The 23,607-nt window shown below is 43.1% G+C and overlaps 1 protein-coding gene across 1 annotated transcript in view; it reads right to left on the bottom strand.

Annotated features, from left to right (window-relative positions):
• Positions 1 to 23,607, bottom strand: part of htr2aa (5-hydroxytryptamine (serotonin) receptor 2A, genome duplicate a) — a 109,050-nt gene that overhangs the window by 26,286 nt on the left and 59,157 nt on the right. The window contains exon 2 of the mRNA XM_056289918.1: positions 6,289 to 6,489. Within this exon, the coding sequence (XP_056145893.1) occupies positions 6,289 to 6,489 (201 nt within the window). The remainder of the gene's footprint in view (positions 1 to 6,288; positions 6,490 to 23,607) is intronic.

Below are 23,607 nucleotides of genomic sequence, written 5' to 3' on the forward strand. Positions count from 1 at the left end.
CTTGCTCAAAGGCACCTCAAGAATGTTTGTTGGGAGACAGGAAGACATTTGTCCTTCCCTTTCCCCACACAGATCCTCAATTCCTTTACTCTTCCAGCTATTGATAATAACATCAGACACCTAGCTTGCCCTGGGCTTTTATTTCATAGACACTTGCTCCATTGATATTTTTTCATGAGATTAACATTAAAACAGAGTTAGATGTGTACAGCATAAACCCAACCTTAATTGATATAACTGATCTGCCACTCAGTGTTTAGTGTCAAGTGCCTCAGCATTTAGTGCCCATAGGATCTCTAATTCTGACTTTCTCTCATACTCTGGTCTTTCATTCTCTATCTCTCCCCTTGCGCTATCCCTTTTTTGCCCTTCCTTAATTTTTCTAACCCTCTCTCTCTCTCTCTTTCATTACTGCTATCTTTTTACCTGTCTGTTTCTCTCTCTCTTAAATTAATCATCTCTTAAATGATCATGCAGCTCTAGATTTACATATCCATGAGAATATGACCTGGAGGTCATGTTCTCTTCCATTTACTCACACAGAGTGAATATATTGCACACTGGGGACCAGAGAAATCAAGGGTGTGCTAACACTAATGAACTAGACTAGACAATTACAACAAACTTGACATCTGTGTTTGTCTACCAGAAGTGAGGCGTAAAGGGAGTGTAGCTAATTTTTCTGTCAATTTGTCTGCCCACCCCCCCTGACTGACTCCTGTCTTCCTGAATATATATTCTGCCTTTTTGTCATATATCTCTCTGCATTTTCTCCTGTGCTTTGTTTCCCTTCTTTTTCAATCTGGCTATCCTCATATCTTTCTGTCTGGCTGGCTCTCTGCCAGCTCTCCATCCATTTGTCCGCCTGTGTGTCACTGTCTGCCTTCTGGACCTATCTGCCCATCTTCCTGTTTCTCCAGCTGTTCACTTGTCCATCTGCCTGACTCTCCACCTGTCTGCCTGCTGTCCTGTGTCTCTGTCCAGCTGTGTGGCAGCATGAGAATATATAGTGACCACATCGCTGTGCTGTAGGGCCACTTCCTGAATCATTCAGGAAGCTGTGGGATTTCAGGAGCGTGAGGATCATGATTTGATGATGATGTGATCAGTCCCTGCCTGCTGCCTTACATTACATTAAAGATGTGCATGTCAAGGAGAGGTTAAGAGTATACGCGTGTCTCTGTGTTTGTCCCCTTATTACAGCACTGAGTGTGGATGCATACATTTGTTCATAAATGCATGAACATTTCAGAATCAAATTAAGTAATTTTGGAGATTTCCCGTCACATAAAAATTCACAGACTGATCCACAAGTGCTTGCTCGCTCGCGCTCTCTCTCTCTCTCTCTCTCTCTCTCTCTCTCTCTCTCTCTCTCTCTCTCTCTCTCTCTCTCTCTCTCTCTCTCTCTCTCGTGTGAATGCACGCACACACAGTTTCTGTGTGCGTTTAAACATTGCATACACACACCCCCTGGAAGTCTCGATATTACATCCCATTCAGATCATAGCAAAACTGCACTAGACTGGAGGTTTGTTTCAAAGGCATTATTTTGCACCAGACATTTGCATGCTGCATGTCATTTGAAAGTCTACAAATGAAACCCTAAGTTCTCCTCTGCTTGATAAATGAGTAGAGGGGGGGATGCAGCAGATGCATTAAAAAAACAAAACAATCAAAAACGTGCTGCAAAAAAATTCTTTGTGCTTGTTGGTGAGAGAATGGTGTGAGGGTATAGCATTAGCTCAGTTAGCTAGCTTAGACAAATTAAAATGTGTCTAAGCCAAGGTCCTAGCATCACTTACCTGGGCAACAGTGGCTCGGAGGTAGAGCAGGTTGTCTGGTAACTGGAGGTTTGCCAGTTTGATCCTCGGCTGCTCCTTGCAAAAATGTCGAGGTGTGCTTGACCAAGACACCTAACCCCTAACTGCCCCTGATAAGGTGGTTGTTACCTTGCATGGTTAACACCACCATCCGTCAGTGTGTGTGTGTGTGTGTGTGTGTGTGTGTGTGTGTGTGTATGTGCGTGCGTGCGCGCGCGCGCGCGCACATGGGTGAATGTGAGGCATTCGTTGATCGTAAAGCGCTTTGAGTGGCTGTTGCAGCTAGAAATGTGTTCTCTAAATGCAATCCATTTACCATTTATTTAATTTAGATAACTGCTTGAGTGTAGAGCAACTAAGGTGAATGTTAGGTAGTGTAATAGAAAAGTAGAAGCAAAAATAAAACCGAGAGAGTAAAAATGCCACCATCTGTTGTGCTGTAAAGTTGAATGCCAAAAAAGGGAGGAGTGTTTTTTCATATTTGTGAAAGGAAAATGTTCACAGATGAGGTTTAAATGGGGAAACCCCTGCAAAGTCAATGATGTAGCGTTAGTTTGTCTACATGGAGGAGATTTAAGCGCTTGGACCAGCCAAACAGAAAAACTCACATGTGACATTGTATTTGGCTTTGAATGAACTATCTATCTAATTGTAGCTGGCTATTTAAATATCGATTTAAGCACAGATACACCTGCAAGTGACAGATTCTGGGAGACAAGAGCAACATTTATTTTGTAGTAACACATGTGAACACATGGTTTGACAAATACACACTTGTGCAGGGGGGGTGTCTATTTTGAAAAAGTTTGAGAAAGTGTAACAAACTTATATGAGCTGATGAGTTATATGAGAAATAAAGCTCAAACCATATTACAATTGTTTTGTTAAAAACAACTGTCTATATTCCCAAATGCAGTGTTGTCTGTTTGCATCTAATGATCCATGGCTTGTCATTCATTGTGGCTACAAGCAGGGCCGGTCCTATGCTATTCTGGGCCGGGGAGCAACCATCGCTCACCGCCCCCCCCAAAAAAAAAACACAGACATGCACGACCGTGACAACCACCAACACCTATAAAGCCTAGGCCTACGCACGCACGCATACACCACACAGTTGTGTTTGTGGTGAGCACAGGCTACCAGAAGAAACAACCGATTCAAAATAATATCAACCACAGGACACAATTACAAGCAACCATGCCACAGCGGGCTATTGTTACGTCCTTCTCATTATCTTACCTTAAAACTTTACGCGTCATTTCTTGACCGCTGCAAGTGTTGCAATTGTGTCATTGTAATCCACCTGTCTTGCCACACGGTTCTCGATGGACAACACAGCCAACGCAGACAGTCTTTCTTGGGACATCGTTGATCTCAAATATGTCTTGATCAATTTCAATTTGCTGAAAGAGCGCTCTGCACTTGCGACTGAGAATGGAATTGTAAGAAACACCTGACAAGCGGCAGTAGTGTTCGGAAATGCCGTTTTCATGTCTCTCTCAACTAAAAAATCCAGCACTTCAGAGGTTTTTTTTTTACATCAGCTGGGAGCAGATGTGACAAAAATCCAAATACACTGTCCAGTTCTCCACCATCAATCCCCCCCACAAACTCCGCGAGCTCTTCACAGGCCTCTCTGTGGTTGTCAGTCAGGTTAACATTTTTAATGTCCTCCAAAACATGGAAAAGACGATTGCACTGACTCAAATATGAAAAACGCTCTTCTGTCTCAGTTATCACTGTGTCGATCAAGCAGTTGAAAAAGCTCACTCTAAACTTTTCCTCCCTTGTCAAAGGCTCATCAACTCACATTTCACCAGGAAGTCGTTTTCGGCGTCGCGTACAATGTTCAGGGAAAGCCGGTGGAACATCAATATTCTCTGCAAGTTCTTTTGCTTTTTCAACAGCATCTTGCAAACCGTTCAGTCGACATTGTTCCATCTCTTCTTTTACAGCTGTGACAACTCTTACTGCATCACCGATGCTCAAATGTCATGACTGCAGGATGACACTGGCCTGATTGACAGTATTCAGCACTTTGTGCCAAACAACTAAGCTGACCAAAAAGTCAAATGTTTCAATTGCCTGTACAAGACTTGTGACTTTAGAGGTGGTCTCGGAATCACAGGTGCTATCTTCACTGACGGCTATGAGTGCAGGATCAAATAAGTCAAACTCACGCTCCCCATCACTTTCGTGACTTCCCTCTTCCTTGACAGATTCTCGGTGGTCGTTCGCATTCTCGATAGCGGTGGAGGTGCTAGCACAAGCGCCACAGTCGCTGTCCGCGCCGGTATCCTCTGCTGCTGAGTTAGCACATGTGGTGGATGTGCTAGCTTCATTGTTATCCACAGTATCCTTCAAGTGTTCTGCTGCCCGAATGTTAAGCCAAGCACCGTATACCTTCTTTGCGTTTTCTGCCTCTTTTTTATATTTTCTACCTTATGTTTCTGTAATTTTCTTTTCTTACAACCAGATTTGTTTCCAGACATTTTTTTGGTTAGTAGAACCGAATTTCACGTCTTCACCATAGGCTATACTAACTCATGGGGGAGGGGGATGACGACACAACTTTTGATACATTTTTGAAAATAAATCGTTATCAGCCAATAGGGAAACTGCCAGGAGGAGCAACATACAGGGCCTCTTTGCACTGCTGAGACATACAATTAACAGTCACTGCACTTACAGCAGAATCAGTGCAGAAAGGTTTTTTTTTCTGGGCCCCCCTCCAGACCTGGGCCCGGTGCAGTTGCTCCCGTTGCTGCGCCCGCAGAACCGGCCCTGGCTACAAGACATAAGCTACTGAATGTTTTCAACTTTTCTGCAAATGTCCGTTTGTTGTTTTCACTAAAATCATTCATATATCCCTATAACAAATGTCCCTTTAACACATGAATTAAAAGAAAATTGCCATCCAAGTATTATATTGTACCAAATTATTTCTGAAAGGCAAACTGGAGAACCAATAGCACAATCACAAAATTCCAGTTTCTCTTTACCATTATTTTGTAAGTGCAAAACAATGGTTCAGCAAGTTCACAATAAGAAGTTGGTCTTGTACAGTGGCCACATCTGTAAATGTCTGCAGGAGCACTGAGCAACATGCAGCAATCGCCAGAATCACCCATATGATCATCTTGATTATTAGAAAAGCACTATATAAGTTTGATTTATTATTGATTATGAAATGTAGAAAACAATCAAATTGCATGAGTGCAGCCATTTATGGGATGAGGGTTTTAAATGATGAACAAGCCCCCCGCTGCTCCACTTCAGTTTTATAGCAGGAAGAGAAGCTAAATGATCTAACTGGAGACTTAGCATGAGTCAGTCAATAGTGGTACCAGGGCAGAATGACTTGGCTAATGAAGTGTCAGCCACAGGAAGCAACGACAAATCTCAGGGCCACAGAGAGACACAGAAGCATTGAGAAAGGTAGACAGATGACTCCAAATAAATTAGTCCTTATATTTGCTTCGTTTTTCCCCCTTTCTTCCTCTCTCACTTTCTGTGGGTCTTCTTTTGTTTAATTTTGCATTGCTGTTTTTCTGTTTTGATAGGACATTGAAATTGATGTCTTGCTGCTTTGACTGTGTTTGTGGATATGGGGCAATGTGTGGGAGTATGTGTGGGTGAGCATGTGCTTTTTATATACTATGTGTGTGTGCGCATGTGTATGCACATTTGTGCGTGTGTGTGTGTGGTCCGATGATGTTTAAGAATTGTGATGAGAAGGCAGCTGTTTTGCTCTGGTCTGGTCCTGATGAAGTGTGTGCAACAGAAGAGGAGATGGTCTGATGATGAGATGGTCTATCCCTCTTTCCTTCCTTGTAAGTGGATCCTTTCTCTCTCTCTCTTGCTCTCTCTCTCTCTTGCTCTCTCACACACAGACACTCAAACAGACACACAAACACTGATTTTTGCTTGATATGCAAAGATACATGGGAACACTCTTACCCTCTCTGACTCGCTCCTCCTTGCCCCCCCCCCCCGTTTCTTTCATCTTTTTTCTTTCTATCTGACTAATTTGGTGCGTTTCCCTTCACCGCTATTTTGGATTTATCTGATTCTCTTTGTTTCGCCTATCTTTTGAGCTGCGGCCCTCACCAAGTAGAAAACATTTGCTGTATTTATGAACTGACTATCTCGCAGGGTGACACAAGAAATAATGTTTTCCAATGAAAGCATTGGAAAACAAAAACACAAAACCATGTAAACACTACATATTGGCAAGGGGTGCTGCAAGAAAATCCCTGGCCTCCTGACAGGATGTGATGCTGGGTCCCCAATGATAATGCATAATGCATTAGTCCACGGTCATCATGTCGGATTACTGTATACTGGCAAAATGTACATTGGTGTTAACATACTATGTTAAACATACAATACTGAGGGTGCAGTGAGAACCTAGCATACGGATTATAATCATAGTGATTATAAGGACAAATTGCTGACATGCTCTTACCCACAGATATGGTCCACACTGCCATGATCTTGATGCGGGCCTTGGTGTGGGAGTTGAAGCGGCTGTGGTGGATGGGGTTGCGGATGGCAATGTAGCGGTCCAGAGAGATGGCACACAGGTGCATGATGGACGCCGTGGAAAACAAGACATCCAGGTAGATCCAGATAGGGCAAAGCTCAGAGGGGAGGGGCCACCAGTAATCTGTAGGTGTAAATGGAGAGGGAAAGGAGATTTAAAATACTGAGTAGATTGTGTTGGATTTTTACTGAGTTTTTGGAGAGAAAGTATAGTTAAGAACACACAATCAGGCAATTGCGATTAAAGGTTTTGGATAGATTGAATTTAATAACGTGAGAGAAAAGAAATGGGGTATAGCGAGAGAGATTTTAACAGCATAAAAATGTGAAAGGATTTTGTTGAACCGAGGCAATGAAAACGGGTCTACTCCAGAGTAATCACTAAGGGGTTATTCATAACACCTACCTGTAGGGCTAACAACAGTGTTGAAGGTTTTTGCGTGGTGTAAGGCATTTTCTCTCTTCATATTCGGGGATAACGCCTCACTTTAACAGTTTGCACTATTTTGACCACAATGCCTACTTTGGATGAAGTGCGTGTCCTGTGACAGATCCATAAAAACACATTACTATGCAAAAATAACACTTGCTCTGGCAAGAGGTTTGCAACTAATGCTTATTTACACTAAAAAAAGGTTTCATTGTTAAGTACAATATCTATGTTTTTGGATTTTTCTCTCCCCTTGTTTCTCCCCAGTTGTACCCAGGCAATTATCCCAGTCTTCCGAGCCATCCCAGTTGCTGCTCAACCCCCTCTGCTGATCTGGGGAGGGCTGCAGACAACCATGTCTCCTCTGATACATGTGGAGTCGCCAGCCGTTTCTTTTCACCTGACAGTGAGGAGTTTCACCAGGGGGATGTAGCATGTGGGAGGATCATGCTATTCCTCCCAGTTCCCCCTCCCCCCGAACAGGTGCCCCGACCCGATCACAGCAGGCGCTAGTGCAGCGACCAGGACACATACCCACATCTGGCTTCCCACCCGCAGACATGGCCAATTGTGTAGAGACGCCCAACCAAGCCGGAGGTAACGCAGAGTTTCAAACCACCGATCCTTGTGTTGGTAGGCAACGGAATAGACCACCACACTACCCGGGTGCCCCAGTAAAATATTTCTTAAAGTAATGTTTTAGCATTTGTGTCAGTGTTGTCTTTGGAAACAGGTGTCAGTTGCTAAATTAGGAGGCAGCATTTGGCCCTACATTTGATTTTCTATGGACCATATCTAAGTCACCAGGTATGGGTTCATTGCAAATGGTTGCAGCTATAATATTGATTGGGAGTTAATGAGGAACACAGTGATTGGTCAGAAGAGAGATACCCAGCAGCTGGATTACAAAGAGATTTTGCTCCCAGAAAAGACAGCCTCTTCTCTTAATAGGAGTCTAAAACATTGGTTTGTATTGAATACTTGCCAAGTAAAGATAGTGTTTTTCTGATGAATCTAGAAAGGTAGAATCTAATCTGTACACCTTTGTTGCACACACAGTCCATTTGCATGATAGTTACTAACATGTGCTAAATATTTCAAGCATTACTGATATATGCTAAACTTGCATGGCTAATTATATGGACTTGTGTAACAGGTATTGACAATTTGTTAACGTCTAGTTTACATTGAAACTCGTTCTGTTTGTTAGTTTGCTTGGTTGAATTAGTCACTTCTTTATATTTATTCTGTCTGTCTCTTATCTATTAATTTATTAATTTATTAGTTTGCTATTATTCCACATTTATTGTTGTATCATCTTTACCTGTTTGCCGCCGCTCCGCACAACTTCCATTCAGGGATGGATGAAGTTTATCTTGTCTGATGCTGCTCATGTGAGGTGCTTCTGTGTCGTTGCTGATGTGAATCCGTGCTGTCATGTTGTATCTGCTGGGTGTTATTCATGCGTTTCTGCTCTCTTTGTTAGTCGCACTACGCTGTGTGTTTTAAGTGTGTTGTGTTCAAGAATTTGAGTCGGTTAACAAATCAACAAGCTTTCCGAATGATCCAGAGAGGTGTGCTAATTGTGACATTTTAAATATTGGATCCATAATAAGATAAGGAGCCTTATTCCACTGGGTGAATAAAACATGCAATTCCTATTCAATTATTATTGAAATGAGCAATTCTAGTATCTACTCTCTGTGAAATTGATGTTGACTGAGCAAGTGCAAAACTTGCTCCTGAAAGTGATTCTGTCCAACAGGGAAGAAAAACTCCACAATACTACTTCATCACAGGCTGAGTAGCAAACATCATCCCAGATTAGCTCAAAATGATGGCCCAAGGGGAGTCCAGGTAGCGTGGTGGTCTATTCCGTGGCATACCAACATGGGGATCATGGATCGAATGTCCGTGATACCTCTGGCTTGGTCGTCTGTCCCTACAGACACAAAATTGGCCATGTCTGCGGGTGGAAAGCTGGATGTGGGAATGTGTCCTGGTCGCTGCACTAGCGCCTCCTCTAGTCAGTCGGGGCACCTGTTTGGGGGAGGGGGGACTGGGGGGAATAGCGTGAGCCTCCCACGTGCTACGTCCTCCTGGTGAAACTCCTCACTGTCAGGCAAAAAGAAGCAGCTGGCGACTCCACATGTATTGGAGGAGGCATGTGGTAGTCTGCAGCCCTCCCCGGATCGGCAGAGGGGGGGTGGAGCAGCGACTGTGATGGCTCGGAAGAGTGTGGTAATTGGCCAGGTACTATTGGGGAGAAAAAGGGAGAAAAAAAAACTAGAAAAATGCTTTTCCACACAAAAAGCGTGTGAATGCTGAGCTGCTGAAAGAAATCACGAAAGCATTGCTGAAAATGGATAAATAGGAAAAGTCAGAAAGTCACTAGCCTACCTGAAATACCTGGAAACTGAAATGTGAAATGGCTGAATATTTTAAACGTTTTAAGGTATAAAAAACTGAAAAAATTGCCATAATGTGCTAAATACATAAATAGTTTGATTGTTGAATGGTTTCTGTAGTTTAAAGTATGAAAAAGTGGAAGTGGTGCCACTCATAAAGAACTGCAAAGCAATAGTGTGAACACTAATTAGGCTGGCAGTTGAGTTTCAAATTGATATGTGATGTCACAATAGGACTGAACATTCTAACAGGCAAAGTGTATGGCAGAATTGCTAACGTTTAGAGCTGAATTATTCAAAAACTATAAAATAGTTTTAAAATCTGAATAGGATTCTGAAAGAGCTGAATGTCCTGAACTGTTTAAGCTTAATATGTCTAAACGTATAAAAGATTTAAAAAAAACCGAAAGTGAGCCTTAATGGGCTTAAAGAGGTGAACATTTTGATACCTGAATGGTTTCAGTGGCTAAAAGTATGAAGGAGTAAAAGAGGTGGAAAGGTTGCAAAAGTCCCCCATTGACTCCCATTCAAAAAATGGCTGAAAAAAGTTGAATATTTCAAAAAGTTTAAAAGGTATGAGAAATCTGAAAGGGGGGCAATAATGTCCTTAATGAGTTGAACATTTTGATAGTTGAATGGTTTCAGTAGCTAAAAGTATGAAGGCGCTACAAAGTGTCAAAAAATGGGCGGAAGAAAAATAAATAAATAAAGAACTGCAAAGCAATAGAGTGAATGCCCAGCAAACACACTAAAAACGGGAAGTCAAAACTTTTACTTGGCCAATACTGTAGTCATTGCCTTCTTTCCTTTACTGAGTAAACTGTTAAATTTTGGATGTCATTTTAGATGCAATTTAAGAAGTAATCAGCATGACGTTTTGTGCTGTCTTCTTTTAATTCACCATGAGCATCTGACGGATTTACGTATTTGATGATGCTCTTATGTTTTTGGCAAAAAACAAAAACAAACAAAAAAAAACAACAAGTTAAGCAGTTTGGAATGGGACATATGGGAAACTCTTCATAGACTTTTCTTTTCTTTTCCTTTTTCTAACCATGGCACTAAAATCACGGCACTGAGGTATTCAAGATGAGAAGTTGATGCAAATTAAAACCCTGCTTCTTGTATTTCAGACAACAAATATCCATATTAATCAAAAGAAACAAAAGCTGAATGCAACGATGAGAAGAGAGCGGATAGCCGAGCGGGCTGGCAGGCTAGGAGGTATTTCAGTGAAGGACTCCATTGTACCCTCTTGCACTGTAGGATGAGAGAGGATTAAAATGAATATGAAGTGCATGTGCTGGCGTGGTATCCATAATATCTTATGGTATGTGTACATCAGGGCTCTTATCTGCTTGGCTCTCGGTCAACCAAAGCGACAGACTGTCTTCAGTTATGTTGTTATAGCTCATTGACTCCCTTCCACACTGGCTTACCCATATTCAGCTAGCGCTGCCTGATTACTGATTACTAACTCAAGGTGGGAAAAGGTTGATGGGAGTGTGCAGGGTTAAAATATGGGTCTCTAATGACATGACCTGGTTCTAACCTCTAGTACTGTCCATCCTGCTGAAAGATCGCCCCTCCTCTGGCCTCTCTCTCTCCCTCTCTCTGTCATGGGAACATGAGAGAGAGAGAGAGAGAGAGAGAGAGAGAGAGAGAGAGAGAGAGAGAGAGAGAGAGAGAGAGAGAGAGAGAGAGAGAGAGCGAGAGAGAGTATATGGATATATGTGTGTCTGTCTAAATCAGTTGAATATTGAGTAAACTATCATCCAAAGCTTATTGACAAACATTTTCTGTTGTAATTTTTTGTCAACAAGTTTAATGCTGCTCAGTGGCCAACAGCAGAAGACTGTGGTCATACTGGGAATAGCCAACAAGAAAGAAAAAAGCCACTTTATTTTGTAATTGTAGAGTTTTTTTGGTTACAATGAAATTCATCCTCTGTATTTAAGCCATCCTATTGTATAGGAGCAGTGGGCAGCTGCAGCGCCTGGGGACCAACTCCAGTTCTTTTTTCCATTGCCTTGGTCAGGGGCACAGGCAGGAGTATTAACCCTAACATGCATGTCTTTTTGATGGTGGGAGGAAACCAGAGCACCCAGAGGAAACCCACGCAGACGCGAGGAGAACATGCAAACTCCACACAGAAAGGACCTGTGACGGCCTGGGGTTCAAACCCAGTACCTTCTTGCTGTGAAGAAACAGTGCTAACCACTGGGCCACCACAATGGAAGAGTAGTTGCATTGAGCAGCTTTCAGTGGCCAACAATAAGAAGACTATGGATATGTCGGCACCTACCTGTTATGGCTATGAGTTTAAAGCACGTTGGTGCTAAAACCGGATATACACTACCGTTCAAAAGTTTGGGATCACCCAAACAATTTCGTGTTTTCCATGAAAAGTCACACTTATTCACCACCATATGTTGTGAAATGAATAGAAAATAGAGTCAAGACATTGACAAGGTTAGAAATAATGATTTGTATTTGAAATAAGATTTTTTTACATCAAACTTTGCTTTCGTCAAAGAATCCTCCATTTGCAGCAATTACAGCATTGCAGACCTTTGGCATTCGAGCTGTTAATTTGTTGAGGTAATCTGGAGAAATTGCACCCCACGCTTCCAGAAGCAGCTCCCACAAGTTGGATTGGTTGGATGGGCACTTCTTTGAGCAGATTGAGTTTCTGGAGCATCACATTTGTGGGGTCAATTAAACGCTCAAAATGGCCAGAAAAAGAGAACTTTCATCTGAAACTCGACAGTCTATTCTTGTTCTTAGAAATGAAGGCTATTCCATGCGAGAAATTGCTAAGAAATTGAAGATTTCCTACACCGGTGTGCACTACTCCCTTCAGAGGACAGCACAAACAGGCTCTAAGAGGTACTATTTAATGAAGATGCCAGTTGGGGACCTGTGAGGCGTCTGTTTCTCAAACTAGAGACTCTAATGTATTTATCTTCTTGCTCAGTTGTGCAACGCGGCCTCCCACTTCTTTTTCTACTCTGGTTAGAGCCTGTTTGTGCTGTCCTCTGAAGGGAGTAGTACACACCGGTGTAGGAAATCTTCAATTTCTTAGCAATTTCTCGCATGGAATAGCCTTCATTTCTAAGAACAAGAATAGACTGTCGAGTTTCAGATGAAAGTTCTCTTTTTCTGGCCATTTTGAGCGTTTAATTGACCCCACAAATGTGATGCTCCAGAAACTCAATCTGCTCAAAGAAGTGCCCATCCAACCAATCCAACTTGTGGGAGCTGCTTCTGGAAGCGTGGGGTGCAATTTCTCCAGATTACCTCAACAAATTAACAGCTAGAATGCCAAAGGTCTGCAATGCTGTAATTGCTGCAAATGGAGGATTCTTTGACGAAAGCAAAGTTTGATGTAAAAAAAATCTTATTTCAAATACAAATCATTATTTCTAACCTTGTCACTGTCTTGACTCTATTTTCTATTCATTTCACAACATATGGTGGTGAATAAGTGTGACTTTTCATGGAAAACACAAAATTGTTTGGGTGATCCCAAACTTTTGAACGGTAGTGTAAATGCTCAGCAAATCTTCAGATGATAAATAAGACAATAAGTTATTGCAGTATAGGCTCAACAGCTTGAAGGTAAATCATTAGATTTATATGCTTTGCAGCTTGCTTATTTCACAACAGGTGTGCTGATATGACTATTTTTTTTGTTGCTTATTGTCGTTTGTTTTAATGGAAATGAGAATTGTAACAAAAAGCATTTTCATGACCACAGTGAAGGTTTGTTCATCATGCCAGGTTGATGCCTTGAAAAAGCTCATTACACAGAGCGGAGTGACTCATGCCGATGGGACACGGCCAAAGGCTTTCACCTCACACTGAAGACATGCCTCAAATAGAAAATGCACAGAATGTGAATATCATATGCATATGTGTGCAGGTTAGGTTAGTACAATGCATGAACTCGCACGTGCAAACACACGCAATACTCACAACACACACACACTCATACACACAGAGAGAGTGTAAGAAAAATACAGACTATCAAAACACACAAACAATGCAAACACACACAATTTCAGCATAACATACACTGTAGACACAAACAAGACACACCCAGACATGTATATGCATTTCACACACACTCACACACACACACACACACACACACACACACACTTAAAACAGAGAACCACATCATATGCTCACTCAAACTGATACATACACAATTTAAGAAAGTAAAATGTATGCCTTCACACACACACACACACACACACACACACACACACACACACACACACACAATCTCCATCATCTGCCACTACCTTGCCGCACACCACTCATCCCTAACTGCCGTGCTATAAATTGGTTTTCAAGCAATTTACGAATGGGAATGACTCTACAGAATGTTCTGAGCTGCCGAGAATGACATCAGATATGCGCCATTCATGGCCTGCCGACCTGACTTCCTACTAATGGTGCAATTAGGCCAACAATTAGTAAGACATGTCTGGCTCCAAAAAGTAACATTTAGAGATAAGTTGAATCCAAAAGATGAGCGAATAATTCAGATGTTTAAGTTTATTTATTATTTGTAAATTATAATCAGGGTTCTGTGACTTTTGCCTTTGCACACCTGTTTGTAATGTTGGACTAAAGGCTGGTTCTTATGATGCACCCACTGAGAATCACTCTGGATGAGAGCATCACAAAATACCTTGTCAAATGAAATGGACTTACAGCATATTTGCACATACCGGTCGGTACAAGGAAGAAAATGATAAAATACAACGCTGAGGTTATAATGAATTCATTTTTTTTCCACATCAGTGGGGTTACTGCCTCTCTAGAGCTTCCCAAAGTGCTCCCTGTAGAAATGAACATGGCACCTGGGGGTACAGTAAAGAAAATCTTGGTGATGCATTCAGGCGTCGAGGTCGGATGATACATTTATTGCATTTGCAGCTATGAGGACGGGGCATTTTGGCTCTCCTCCTATCTTTTTCTTTAATTCCCTCCTCTGCGTTGGTCAGCTTGACTCGCTCCCTCACTGCAAAGAAGAAAACGTTCGACCTGATCCGACAGAGCGCCTTGCTCTATCTGAATAGGAGTGACTCATCCATGCCGTTCCACGTCACCATGGTCACCGCCGCTGACAGACACCTGACGGTGGTCACCAATGCTGCTGTTCGTTCCTCTCCTCCGTCTCATCTTCTCCCCCGATGTCATTTTTCTTTTTCTTAATCTTAATGTATTTTACCTTAATGTATTCACCTTCCCCTGAATTATTGCTGTCCTCTCTCCTACCCACTCTCTCTCTCTCTCTCTTTGCCTTGTAGTTACTTTCTGAATGTAATCTCGTAAAGCCTCCATATATTAATTGTAATCACTGTTTCTCTCCACCCTTCGCTCTGCCCATCTATTTCTCTTCCGTCTCGCGCAGTTTGGCATTTTCATCTGGCCTGTTTTTTGCTTTTACAACTGTGAAGCCCTCTCTCGATTTCTTTCTAGCACATCAGATGGAGGGATTCACGAGCCCCCCAGAGGGTTCTCTACCTCTCTTAACTTTGTCAAGTGAGAGAATGACAGGAACAGAGCGAGTGGAGGCAAAGACACAGAGAGAGAAAAAAAAAGCAGCACGTGTACCCAGTCTGTGTTCTCAGATGGAGATCCTATATGCGCTGCAACCTGTGCCTGTAATCCATGTAAACATTCCTCACGGAGACATCACATCTCAAATGAACAGCATTACTACTGCAACAACTCATCATCAGTAGGGTAAAGCTAACCTGTCTCATGACGGCTATGGCGTCCCTCCTAAAACAACTTTGAATACCAAACAAATTACTTTGACATTTTAGGCATGGGTGCATGCCGTATGGGTGGCACGTTGGTGCAGTGGTTAGTACGGTTGCCTCACAGCAAGAAGGTCGTGGGTTCGAACCCCGGGGTTGTCCAACCTTGGGGGTCATCCCGGGTCGTCCTCTGTGTGGAGTTTGCATGTTATCCCCGTGACTGCGTGGGTTTCCTCCGGGTGCTCTGGTTTCCTGCCACAGTCCAAGGACATATAGGTCAGGTGAACCGGCCGTACTAAACTGTCCCTAGATGTGAATGTGTTGGCCCTGTGATGGACTGGCAGCCTGTCCAGGGTGTCTCCCCGCCTGCTGCCCAACGACTGCTGGGATAGGCTCCAGCATACCGCGACCCCAACTGGCATAAGCAGCTTGGATAATGGATGGATGGATGGATTTTAGGAATTTGGCCAATGGAGAGACTTGGGGTGACCACAACAGGGGTGGCATGGCTCAGGAGTTTAGAGCGGGTCGTCTAGTAATGGGAAGATCGCTGGTTCTATCCCCAGCTCTTGTGGAGAGTGTGTCGAAGTGTCCTTGAGCAAGACACTGAACCCTTAACTACTCCTGATGAGCAGATTGGCACCTTGCATGGCAGCCTCCACCATCAGTGTGTGTGAATGCGAGGCATACACTGTAAAGTGCTTTGAGTGGTCGGTAGACTAGAAAAGCGCTATATAAAATGTATAGAAACAGTGGAACATGTTTCAGGTCCATGATAATGAAAATTACAAGTGACAGATAGCGAGGAGGTCAACAAAAAAAGGAACCCAACGCTAAAGCTTCTTTGGGGTTTATACAACCTGCTACAGCTGACAAGATTGACACCACAGGAGAGGCTGTACCTGCAACACCGGTTGCCAGGCACCACTTAGTGTTTCACAGGTCTGCACAGTTGCCGGGTAAAACCCACAACATTCTCGAGAAACATTAGACACTGCAGTACTTTCACTACCTTTTAACCTTTTCATAACAAACATCTCAGAAGCGCTTGGAAAAGTGAAGTGCTGTAACCCCCCCCCCCCCCCCCCACACACACACACACGTGAGATTTGTTTCTAAATAGTGTCTGGTGTTTTTCCACTGTGAACCAGCCCCTGAAATTGATTGATTGATGGTTGCAGGATGGAGAGGGAGAGAGAGATGCATGCGGAGCGAGAAAACAGAGTGAGATTTGATTGCTTTTTTGGGTAATATCTACACAAATGAAGCATTAGTTAAGTATTAGTAACTACTGAATTCCTCGCTTGTAAAGCATTTGTAAAGCAAGACATGCACTAGTGGTTAGTGTGTTAATAGAAGTTTTATAAATACTTATTAATACTGCAATTGATGATTAATTCAGGTAATTACTAGTTGTTAGTTAAGTATTTTGTATGACCTCATCTAAAGTGAGGACTATATGCCTTACAAAGCATTTACAAATGAGATTGAAAGGCCAGCAGTACCTTGAGACTCACAAAAGTCTAAAGGATCATAAGACCCCTTTAGAAAGTGTAAGCACATGATTAACAAACTACTTAGATGTACATTTGTGTATGAATTAACCATGAATCGGGGGCAGCCGGGAATCGAACCTGGGTTCCCCGCAGCACGGGCGACTGCGCTAACCAGTCAACTAAAGGGTACAGCCCGTTAGCCAAGGGCTAGCAAGTCTACACATCCGTGGTCGTTACACTGTTACATTATCTTAAGGCAGTGGAAAGGGATTGTGCCATTGCCAAAAAAAAAAAAAAAAAGAAAAAAAGACAGAAAAAAACCGCTCTAAAGTGAGTGACGCAGTATTTTCCTGCTATTTAAAGGTTGCACTACTTAGACAGTAAGATGTGCCTACATAGGCGGGTGCACAACGCATGTACACTATGTTTGTTACATACACAGGGATGCACAGCAGTGAACAAACAAGCAAAAGATTACAACTAAAAACATTACATAGTGAAAGATTATTACTGTGTACAAAATAAAATGAATAAAATAAAAATATAAATATAAATAAAAATAAATGTCAAAATGGAATCTGAGTTTGGTGGACTCCTGCTGCTCCCGTAGACACGGTCTGCTCGCACTCTTTCACTTTGCACATGAGCAAATCCGTTTCCTCAACAGAAAACTGTTCGTTTCTCCAATTTGCTGAATCCGCCGTTTAAATAGCAATTCGCCAAGGTGCAAGCGTAGCCGGCTTTTAAAGGGAATGGGAGATGACACTGAATGGTTTAATTCATGTTACACCCAAAACACATCTATGGTTAATTAAGACACCAAGTGCAACCCCTTTGCACCTTGCACCTTACTTTGCACCCAGAATATGCACAGTTTAACTAGCAAAAGTGGATTTGGACATGACCTAAATGCACTTGCCCCATGTACTATATATAGACTGTTTAAATAGGGCCCCACAAATTGAAAAGTCTGAACGAACATTATTAACATTGGTGATTAAAAAAAAAAGTTCTTGTGATGACAATACAGCTTTGGTTAACCATAATTAGACTAAATTAGCAAACTGAATTGATCCAAATACATTATCTTAAGTAAACTGGTTACTAAGATGCAGATATAGAGCAGTGCGGCGTCTTTGTTACGAGTGTTTGATTTGATTTTGCTACATAAAGACCATGGAAGGGAACATCTTGTGTGTACTTTTTTTTTCTGAATGTGCCATAGGCTGAAAACAGCTTTGATTCAGTTGCTTCAGTTTTCTTCAATGAGAAATGATTCATGAGCCTGTTGGTTTTCCTGAGATGGTGAGAGGCAGCTGCTTGGGAAGAGACAGATGGACAGGAGAGGCGGATGGCCAGGCAGAGAAAGAAAGATTATTAAAAAGGAGCACACAAAGAACAATGAGGCAAACGTTGGGTGAAGGCTCTGAGATGGAACTGTTCTAGGTCAACCCCGCACACTCTCTGCAGGAAGAAACTGAGAATAATTGGTGGGAGAGAGAGAGAGAGAGAGAGCGAGAGAGAGAGAGAGAGAGAGAGAGAGAGAGAGAGAGAGAGAGAGAATGGAAAAACAACTTCCTAAGAGGGCACAGTCACAGAGAATGAAGGGCACATAATGAAAGAGAAGTGATAAGATCGAGAGAGAGAGAGACAGACAGAGAGAGAGAGAGTGAGAGAGAGAGAAAACAAGAGGAAGGAAGAGAGCATGATAGAAGCTGAGGCAAAGGTGAAGACAGACAAATCTGTACAAAAACACACCCATACACCCATCCATCCATCCATTATCCAAACCGCTTAACCTGCTCTTAAGGTCGCGGGGATGCTGGAGACTATCCCAGCAGCCATTGGGTGGCAGGCGGGGAGACACCCTGGACAGGCCGCCAGTCAAATCCTTAAAATGCTACCAAGACATTATGCTCAGAACTTCTTAAGAGACTTGGCATCGTTAGAAGTCTTTTTGTTCTCTAATCTGATTTATATACCTCGGCAGAAATATTGGTAAAAGGATGAAGCAACACACACACTCGCACACACACACACACACACACACACACACACACACACACACACACACACACACACACACACACACACACACAGCCTCTCCAAATTGATTCTATACCTGCAAGATCAAAGCTGGTCTCAGCCATCAGCCATACTCCCCTGGTTGTTAAATGGAGTCTGGGCAGCCCTCAAAAGGAGCTTAGCTACCAGGGAAAATGGCCGACATATTCTAGAACATCCTCCTCACCGTATGCCTCCACACAGGAACTCATCCTCTCATCTTTGTGGGGAGCCAATTGACAAACGTCAAACTGGTGTAACTGAAGATAGACATCGGGAAATAATTTGCTTCCTGTGTGATTTTTCAAACCTATTTTCATGGGCATTCATATACTTTGTTTGACCTCCCAGTAAGGATGCCTTCATCAAATTACAGGCCTTAGTTGGTTTAGTGGGCAGTTCCATAAAGTCAGAGCTTAAGGAATTAGCAAATTTAGGGACGTAGAGGGGCTAGTGTAGAGGGGCTCAAGCAGGAGTTGTGACAACTTTCTCTTTCGGCTACACAACGTGCACCATTTATTCCTTCCACCATTACAACAACAACAAAAACCCGCGCAGCGGAAGTGTATCACTGCAAACCCGAACTGAGAAAACAGCAGCTGTAAACCAACGTTCCTACTAGCTCAATAAGGGGAATTATGTATCCCCATAACCACTACAGGGAGACATTAAAACTTTAACTCTCAGCTAAATTTGCACATTTACTACAAAATATAATAGAGAGCACAGTAATGTGTCAGAGAAAATTCATTTTTCAAGGATAGCATTAGAAACGCCCAGTAGCACAACAAACGCCAGTGATCAACACGGTTTAACCCTTATCTACATCTCGCCTGTCCTTCTTGTCATTCCCCTTGCACGATAGGTGGCAAATTACTTTTGAGAGGGTTTCAAAACTGATTCTGCACACCGAGCATCGTCTCAATGTTTGGCTTAAATTCAAAAAAAGAAAACAGCTAAAACAAAAACCGAGAATGGCTTGTCTGGGAGGAAGCTGTCGTTGAAATTGATATGTTGAGGTTTTTTTTTGGGGGGGGGGGTTGTTCGCAAACACCTGTGGCACTGGTCAAATGTGACGAGATGAGCCATGTAGGAAGTACCCGATGATCATTTCCACAATCACATCCAGCGTGTTTGTGTTTGAGATGCTAAAACGAAATTGTGGTCATTTTCGAGTGCACTCAGCCTCTTTTGCAGCGGCCAGGAGGACAGCCATGAGGAGGAGAGGAGTGGAGTTAAATGAGCGGCTGAACAACAATGGAGGGGGAGGAGAGTGAGAACAGGAGTGAGGAGGCAGGCAATTTGCCAAAGTGGCATCCTCTCTCTCACCATACATTAGTCTCTGGCAGAGTCCATTCAGCCCAACAGCAAGTTGATGACAACTACAGAATAATCAAGGGACAATGGAAACCTGAGAAGATGGACCCGGAGAGAAGAGGGACCTGGAGAGAAGAGGGACCCAGGGGTGGAGCAGTGATCAGGACGGCTTGGAATAGTGGGGTAATTGGCCGGATACAATTGGGGAAAAAGAGTCCAATGAATGAGAGTGACATTGAGAGAAGACGAGTGTATATAAGAATCAATTTTATTTTACTTGAAACATTATGAGGAAACAATCAATCAATCAATCAATTAATTTGCATTCAGATGTATTGTATTTTATACAGTGAATAAATCACTATAACTATGGTAAAAAAAAGAGTTCTTTTCTTTTTTTTTTGGATGCCGGGCCAGTGAAAATATACAAGGAGCCCATAAAACTCTGATCTATTGGCCAAGAGGGCCAAGTTTGTTTCCCACGAATGGGATAATCACACCCCAGGGCCAAGACAAAGAACAAGAAGAAAAGGAAGAAGAGGAAAAGGGTAAATTAAATGGTACTCACAACAACTCAAAACACTTCAACATGAAGGAAGACTTAATAAACAGAACAAAAAACCAAGTGAAGCAAAAGGACAAAAAAATAAGGGATCAACAAGATAAATCTTGCTAAATAAATCTTGTTTCACGTCATAATTGTTGTTTGACTGATGAGCCTTTTCCCCGTCATTAAATCTTTTGCATAGTGCACCACATCACACAGAGTCAGCCTGTCTTGCCTGCCAGTAAGCAGAAGGCTGACAGGGAAAATATCACCTTCACAGTGAAGGGTTCTGTCATGGCTTATTTCAGAGACCTGGTGGTCTAACGCTTTAAAGGAAACTTCTGGGAGAGACTGAACAGACTGCACAACTCAACTGTGGGGGGGGAGAGAGAGAGAGAGAGAGAGAGAGAGAGAGAGAGAGAGAGAGAGAGAGAGAGAGAGAGAGAGAGAGAGAGAGAGAGAGAGAGAGAGAGAGAGAGAGAGAGAGAGAGAGAGAGAGAGAGAGAGAGAGAGAGAGAGGCCAGTGGATCACTGGGTAGCGACAAAGTTTTAGACCAAATGACAGTTTATGTTACCTAACATGTCTCTCATTTTACAAGCAAGCCTGCTTTGATTAATTACACTGACAAACTCTATCAAATTGCTTTTACTGACATTAGGATAAAAAGAAAAGAACGCTTGGGAGGAAAAATCCAAAACGTAACAGAATAGAGAGTAGATAAGACTGAGTTAAAGTGTTGGGACAACTTTTTCATTGAGCATAAAAAATCTCTGTCTAATCTCTACAGCGTTTAGGGAATCAGTGTTTTGCTAATGGACCTTTTGAAATAGCATATGCCACATTAGAGGTTGAACTATGTGGACCTCCTCAGAGGACAGAGAGCCGGCAGGGTTACAGACACAGGCCTATTGGCACATTCCTCGATCGTAAGGTAGAGTGGGTGTCCACAGAGAAAAATCAGATGGGCCTAGCCCGTCGAAGACCAATCATACTTAATATTTCCCAACCTAATCCTCAAGGACCCCCTATCCTGAAGATTTTCATTGCAACCCTGCATAGTAGCCCTGCTTGTACTTACTCAACCAATCATCTCATAGCACTTAATTATGCAAGGTGTGCCAAATCTGACATCATTCATTGCTGATTGGTTGAATAACTACAAACAAGTACCTATTCCGGGTTGCAAAGAAAATCTGCAGGAGAGGGGGTTCTTGAGGACTGGCTTGGGAAACACTATGAATGAACCACAGTTCAATTATACAAGGCTTATTCATCATCAAAGGTAATATCATGCACCAAGATGAACATTAACAGCATCGCATAGCCTGGCACGGCGGCCACACACGTGTTTGCGTGCGCTCACACACATACACACAACAGCATCATTAATCAAGCATATGAATAGAGGTACACCATTTCATTCATAGAGCTCCAGAAATAAAGTTGCAGTGTGGATGCGTTATTCGGCAGAGGTGTATGTAACCAGGTTAAAATTAATGTTTTTATTTTATTTTGTTTGAGTATGAAATATCACCAAATCCTGTCTGTGTGTTGTTATTTGTGTTTACTACATTTTATTTTATGTCATTATTTACTTTTATGTGTTTTACAACGACCGTCATATACGTGTACTGTCGCTTTAAGAGAGAGGTCTTATGGGTACACGGAAGACGGAACGCGGGAGAGGCCATTTTTGTTTTGTGGGAGGAGTCTCAAGCAGCAATCGAGCCGAGCCACACGTGTTTCTTACCGTGGGACAGTTTTGCTGGTTGAGGAGAACGTAACCTTGAGTATCCCTGTAAGGAGATACTGCAAGCTGTGGGATAAAATACTTGTTTATCCTTTCTTACATCGGAGTCCCGTGGACGGTTTCTACTTCTAACGCACACGAGTGGAGTCCGGGCAGTGGTTGAACTTCGACCCCCACATCCGTAAGAAACACCGCTCCCGCTGGAGGACTGGGCGGTTGTCGAAGGGTTTGAAACCAAAATAAATGGCAAGGTGGGCCAAATAGAGTCCTGTGTGTCCCCGCTCCTTCCTTGATCATGATGATGATGAGAGACTGAGGGCCCCCCACAACACCTGGGACCCCACCCAACTAGAACACAACGCAGAGCTAATGGTGAGAGTGACGGGCATGCAGCAGGCTGACCAGCATAGAACAGCATAGGACTGCCCCCGTTACATTGGTGCCGTGACCCTCCTGGATCCTGAGAGCGACATCAGTTGCTCGCCGCGGGAGGCTGCTGTCGTCATCAAGCGCCAGACGTCCTCAGGTATTTCTATAGACTGTACACTCATGTTACAGTGGACTGGAGTTGAGCTGTGTGGACACTGGACAGTCATAGCTGTGGTTACCATGGACTGGGCTTGTGAACAGGACATTTGTATATACTGAAAAGGAACTGCAAGTTGGCTGATGTGTTTCCATGCTTGGCGATTGAGGACTTTAATGTTTTCCAGGGACTGCAATCAGTTGCAGGGAGGCATGAGTCCAACGCCACAGATAGTGCCTGTCCCCCTGTCCAGCTGGCTAGGAGTTTGTCAGAGCTCGGACTCAGTGACATTGACCTCATCTCCTGTCAGGTTAGTGAGGCATGCAAGTCCCAGCTCACTCAGCTGCTCACCGAGTACCATGACATCTTCTCCAGGGACTCTCTGGACTGTGGCGAGGTCACAGGATACACACATCGCATCCATCTGGTGGATGAGCGCCCCTTTCGCTTGCCCTACAGGAGGGTTCCCCCAGCCCACTATCAGAAGTTGAGACAAGTTCTCACTGATATGGAGGAGAAAGGGATTATCCGGAAGTCCTCGAGCGCATACGCTTCACCGCTGGTTATGGTATGGAAGAAGGATGGCGGGCTTCGGATCTGCACTGATTTCAGATGGCTGAATGCTCGGACCTTGAAAGACGCTCATCCCTTGCCACACCAGTCGGACTGTCTTGCCGCGCTGGGTGGTAACTGCCTCTTTAGTACGATGGACCTCACCTCTGGCTTCTTCAACATCCCAATGCATGAAGATGACAAGAAGTACACTGCTTTCACGACTCCCCTTGGGTTGCATGAATACAATCGCATGCCACAGGGCCTTTGTAATAGCCCTGCAGCCTTCATGAGAATGATGATTGGGATCTTTGGGGATCTGAACTTCACGAAGCTTTTGTGCTATCTTGATGATCTTCTTGTCTTCGCGC

The sequence above is a fragment of the Lampris incognitus genome, chromosome 11 (genome assembly GCF_029633865.1).
Source record: "Lampris incognitus isolate fLamInc1 chromosome 11, fLamInc1.hap2, whole genome shotgun sequence".
Taxonomy (NCBI): domain Eukaryota; kingdom Metazoa; phylum Chordata; class Actinopteri; order Lampriformes; family Lampridae; genus Lampris; species Lampris incognitus.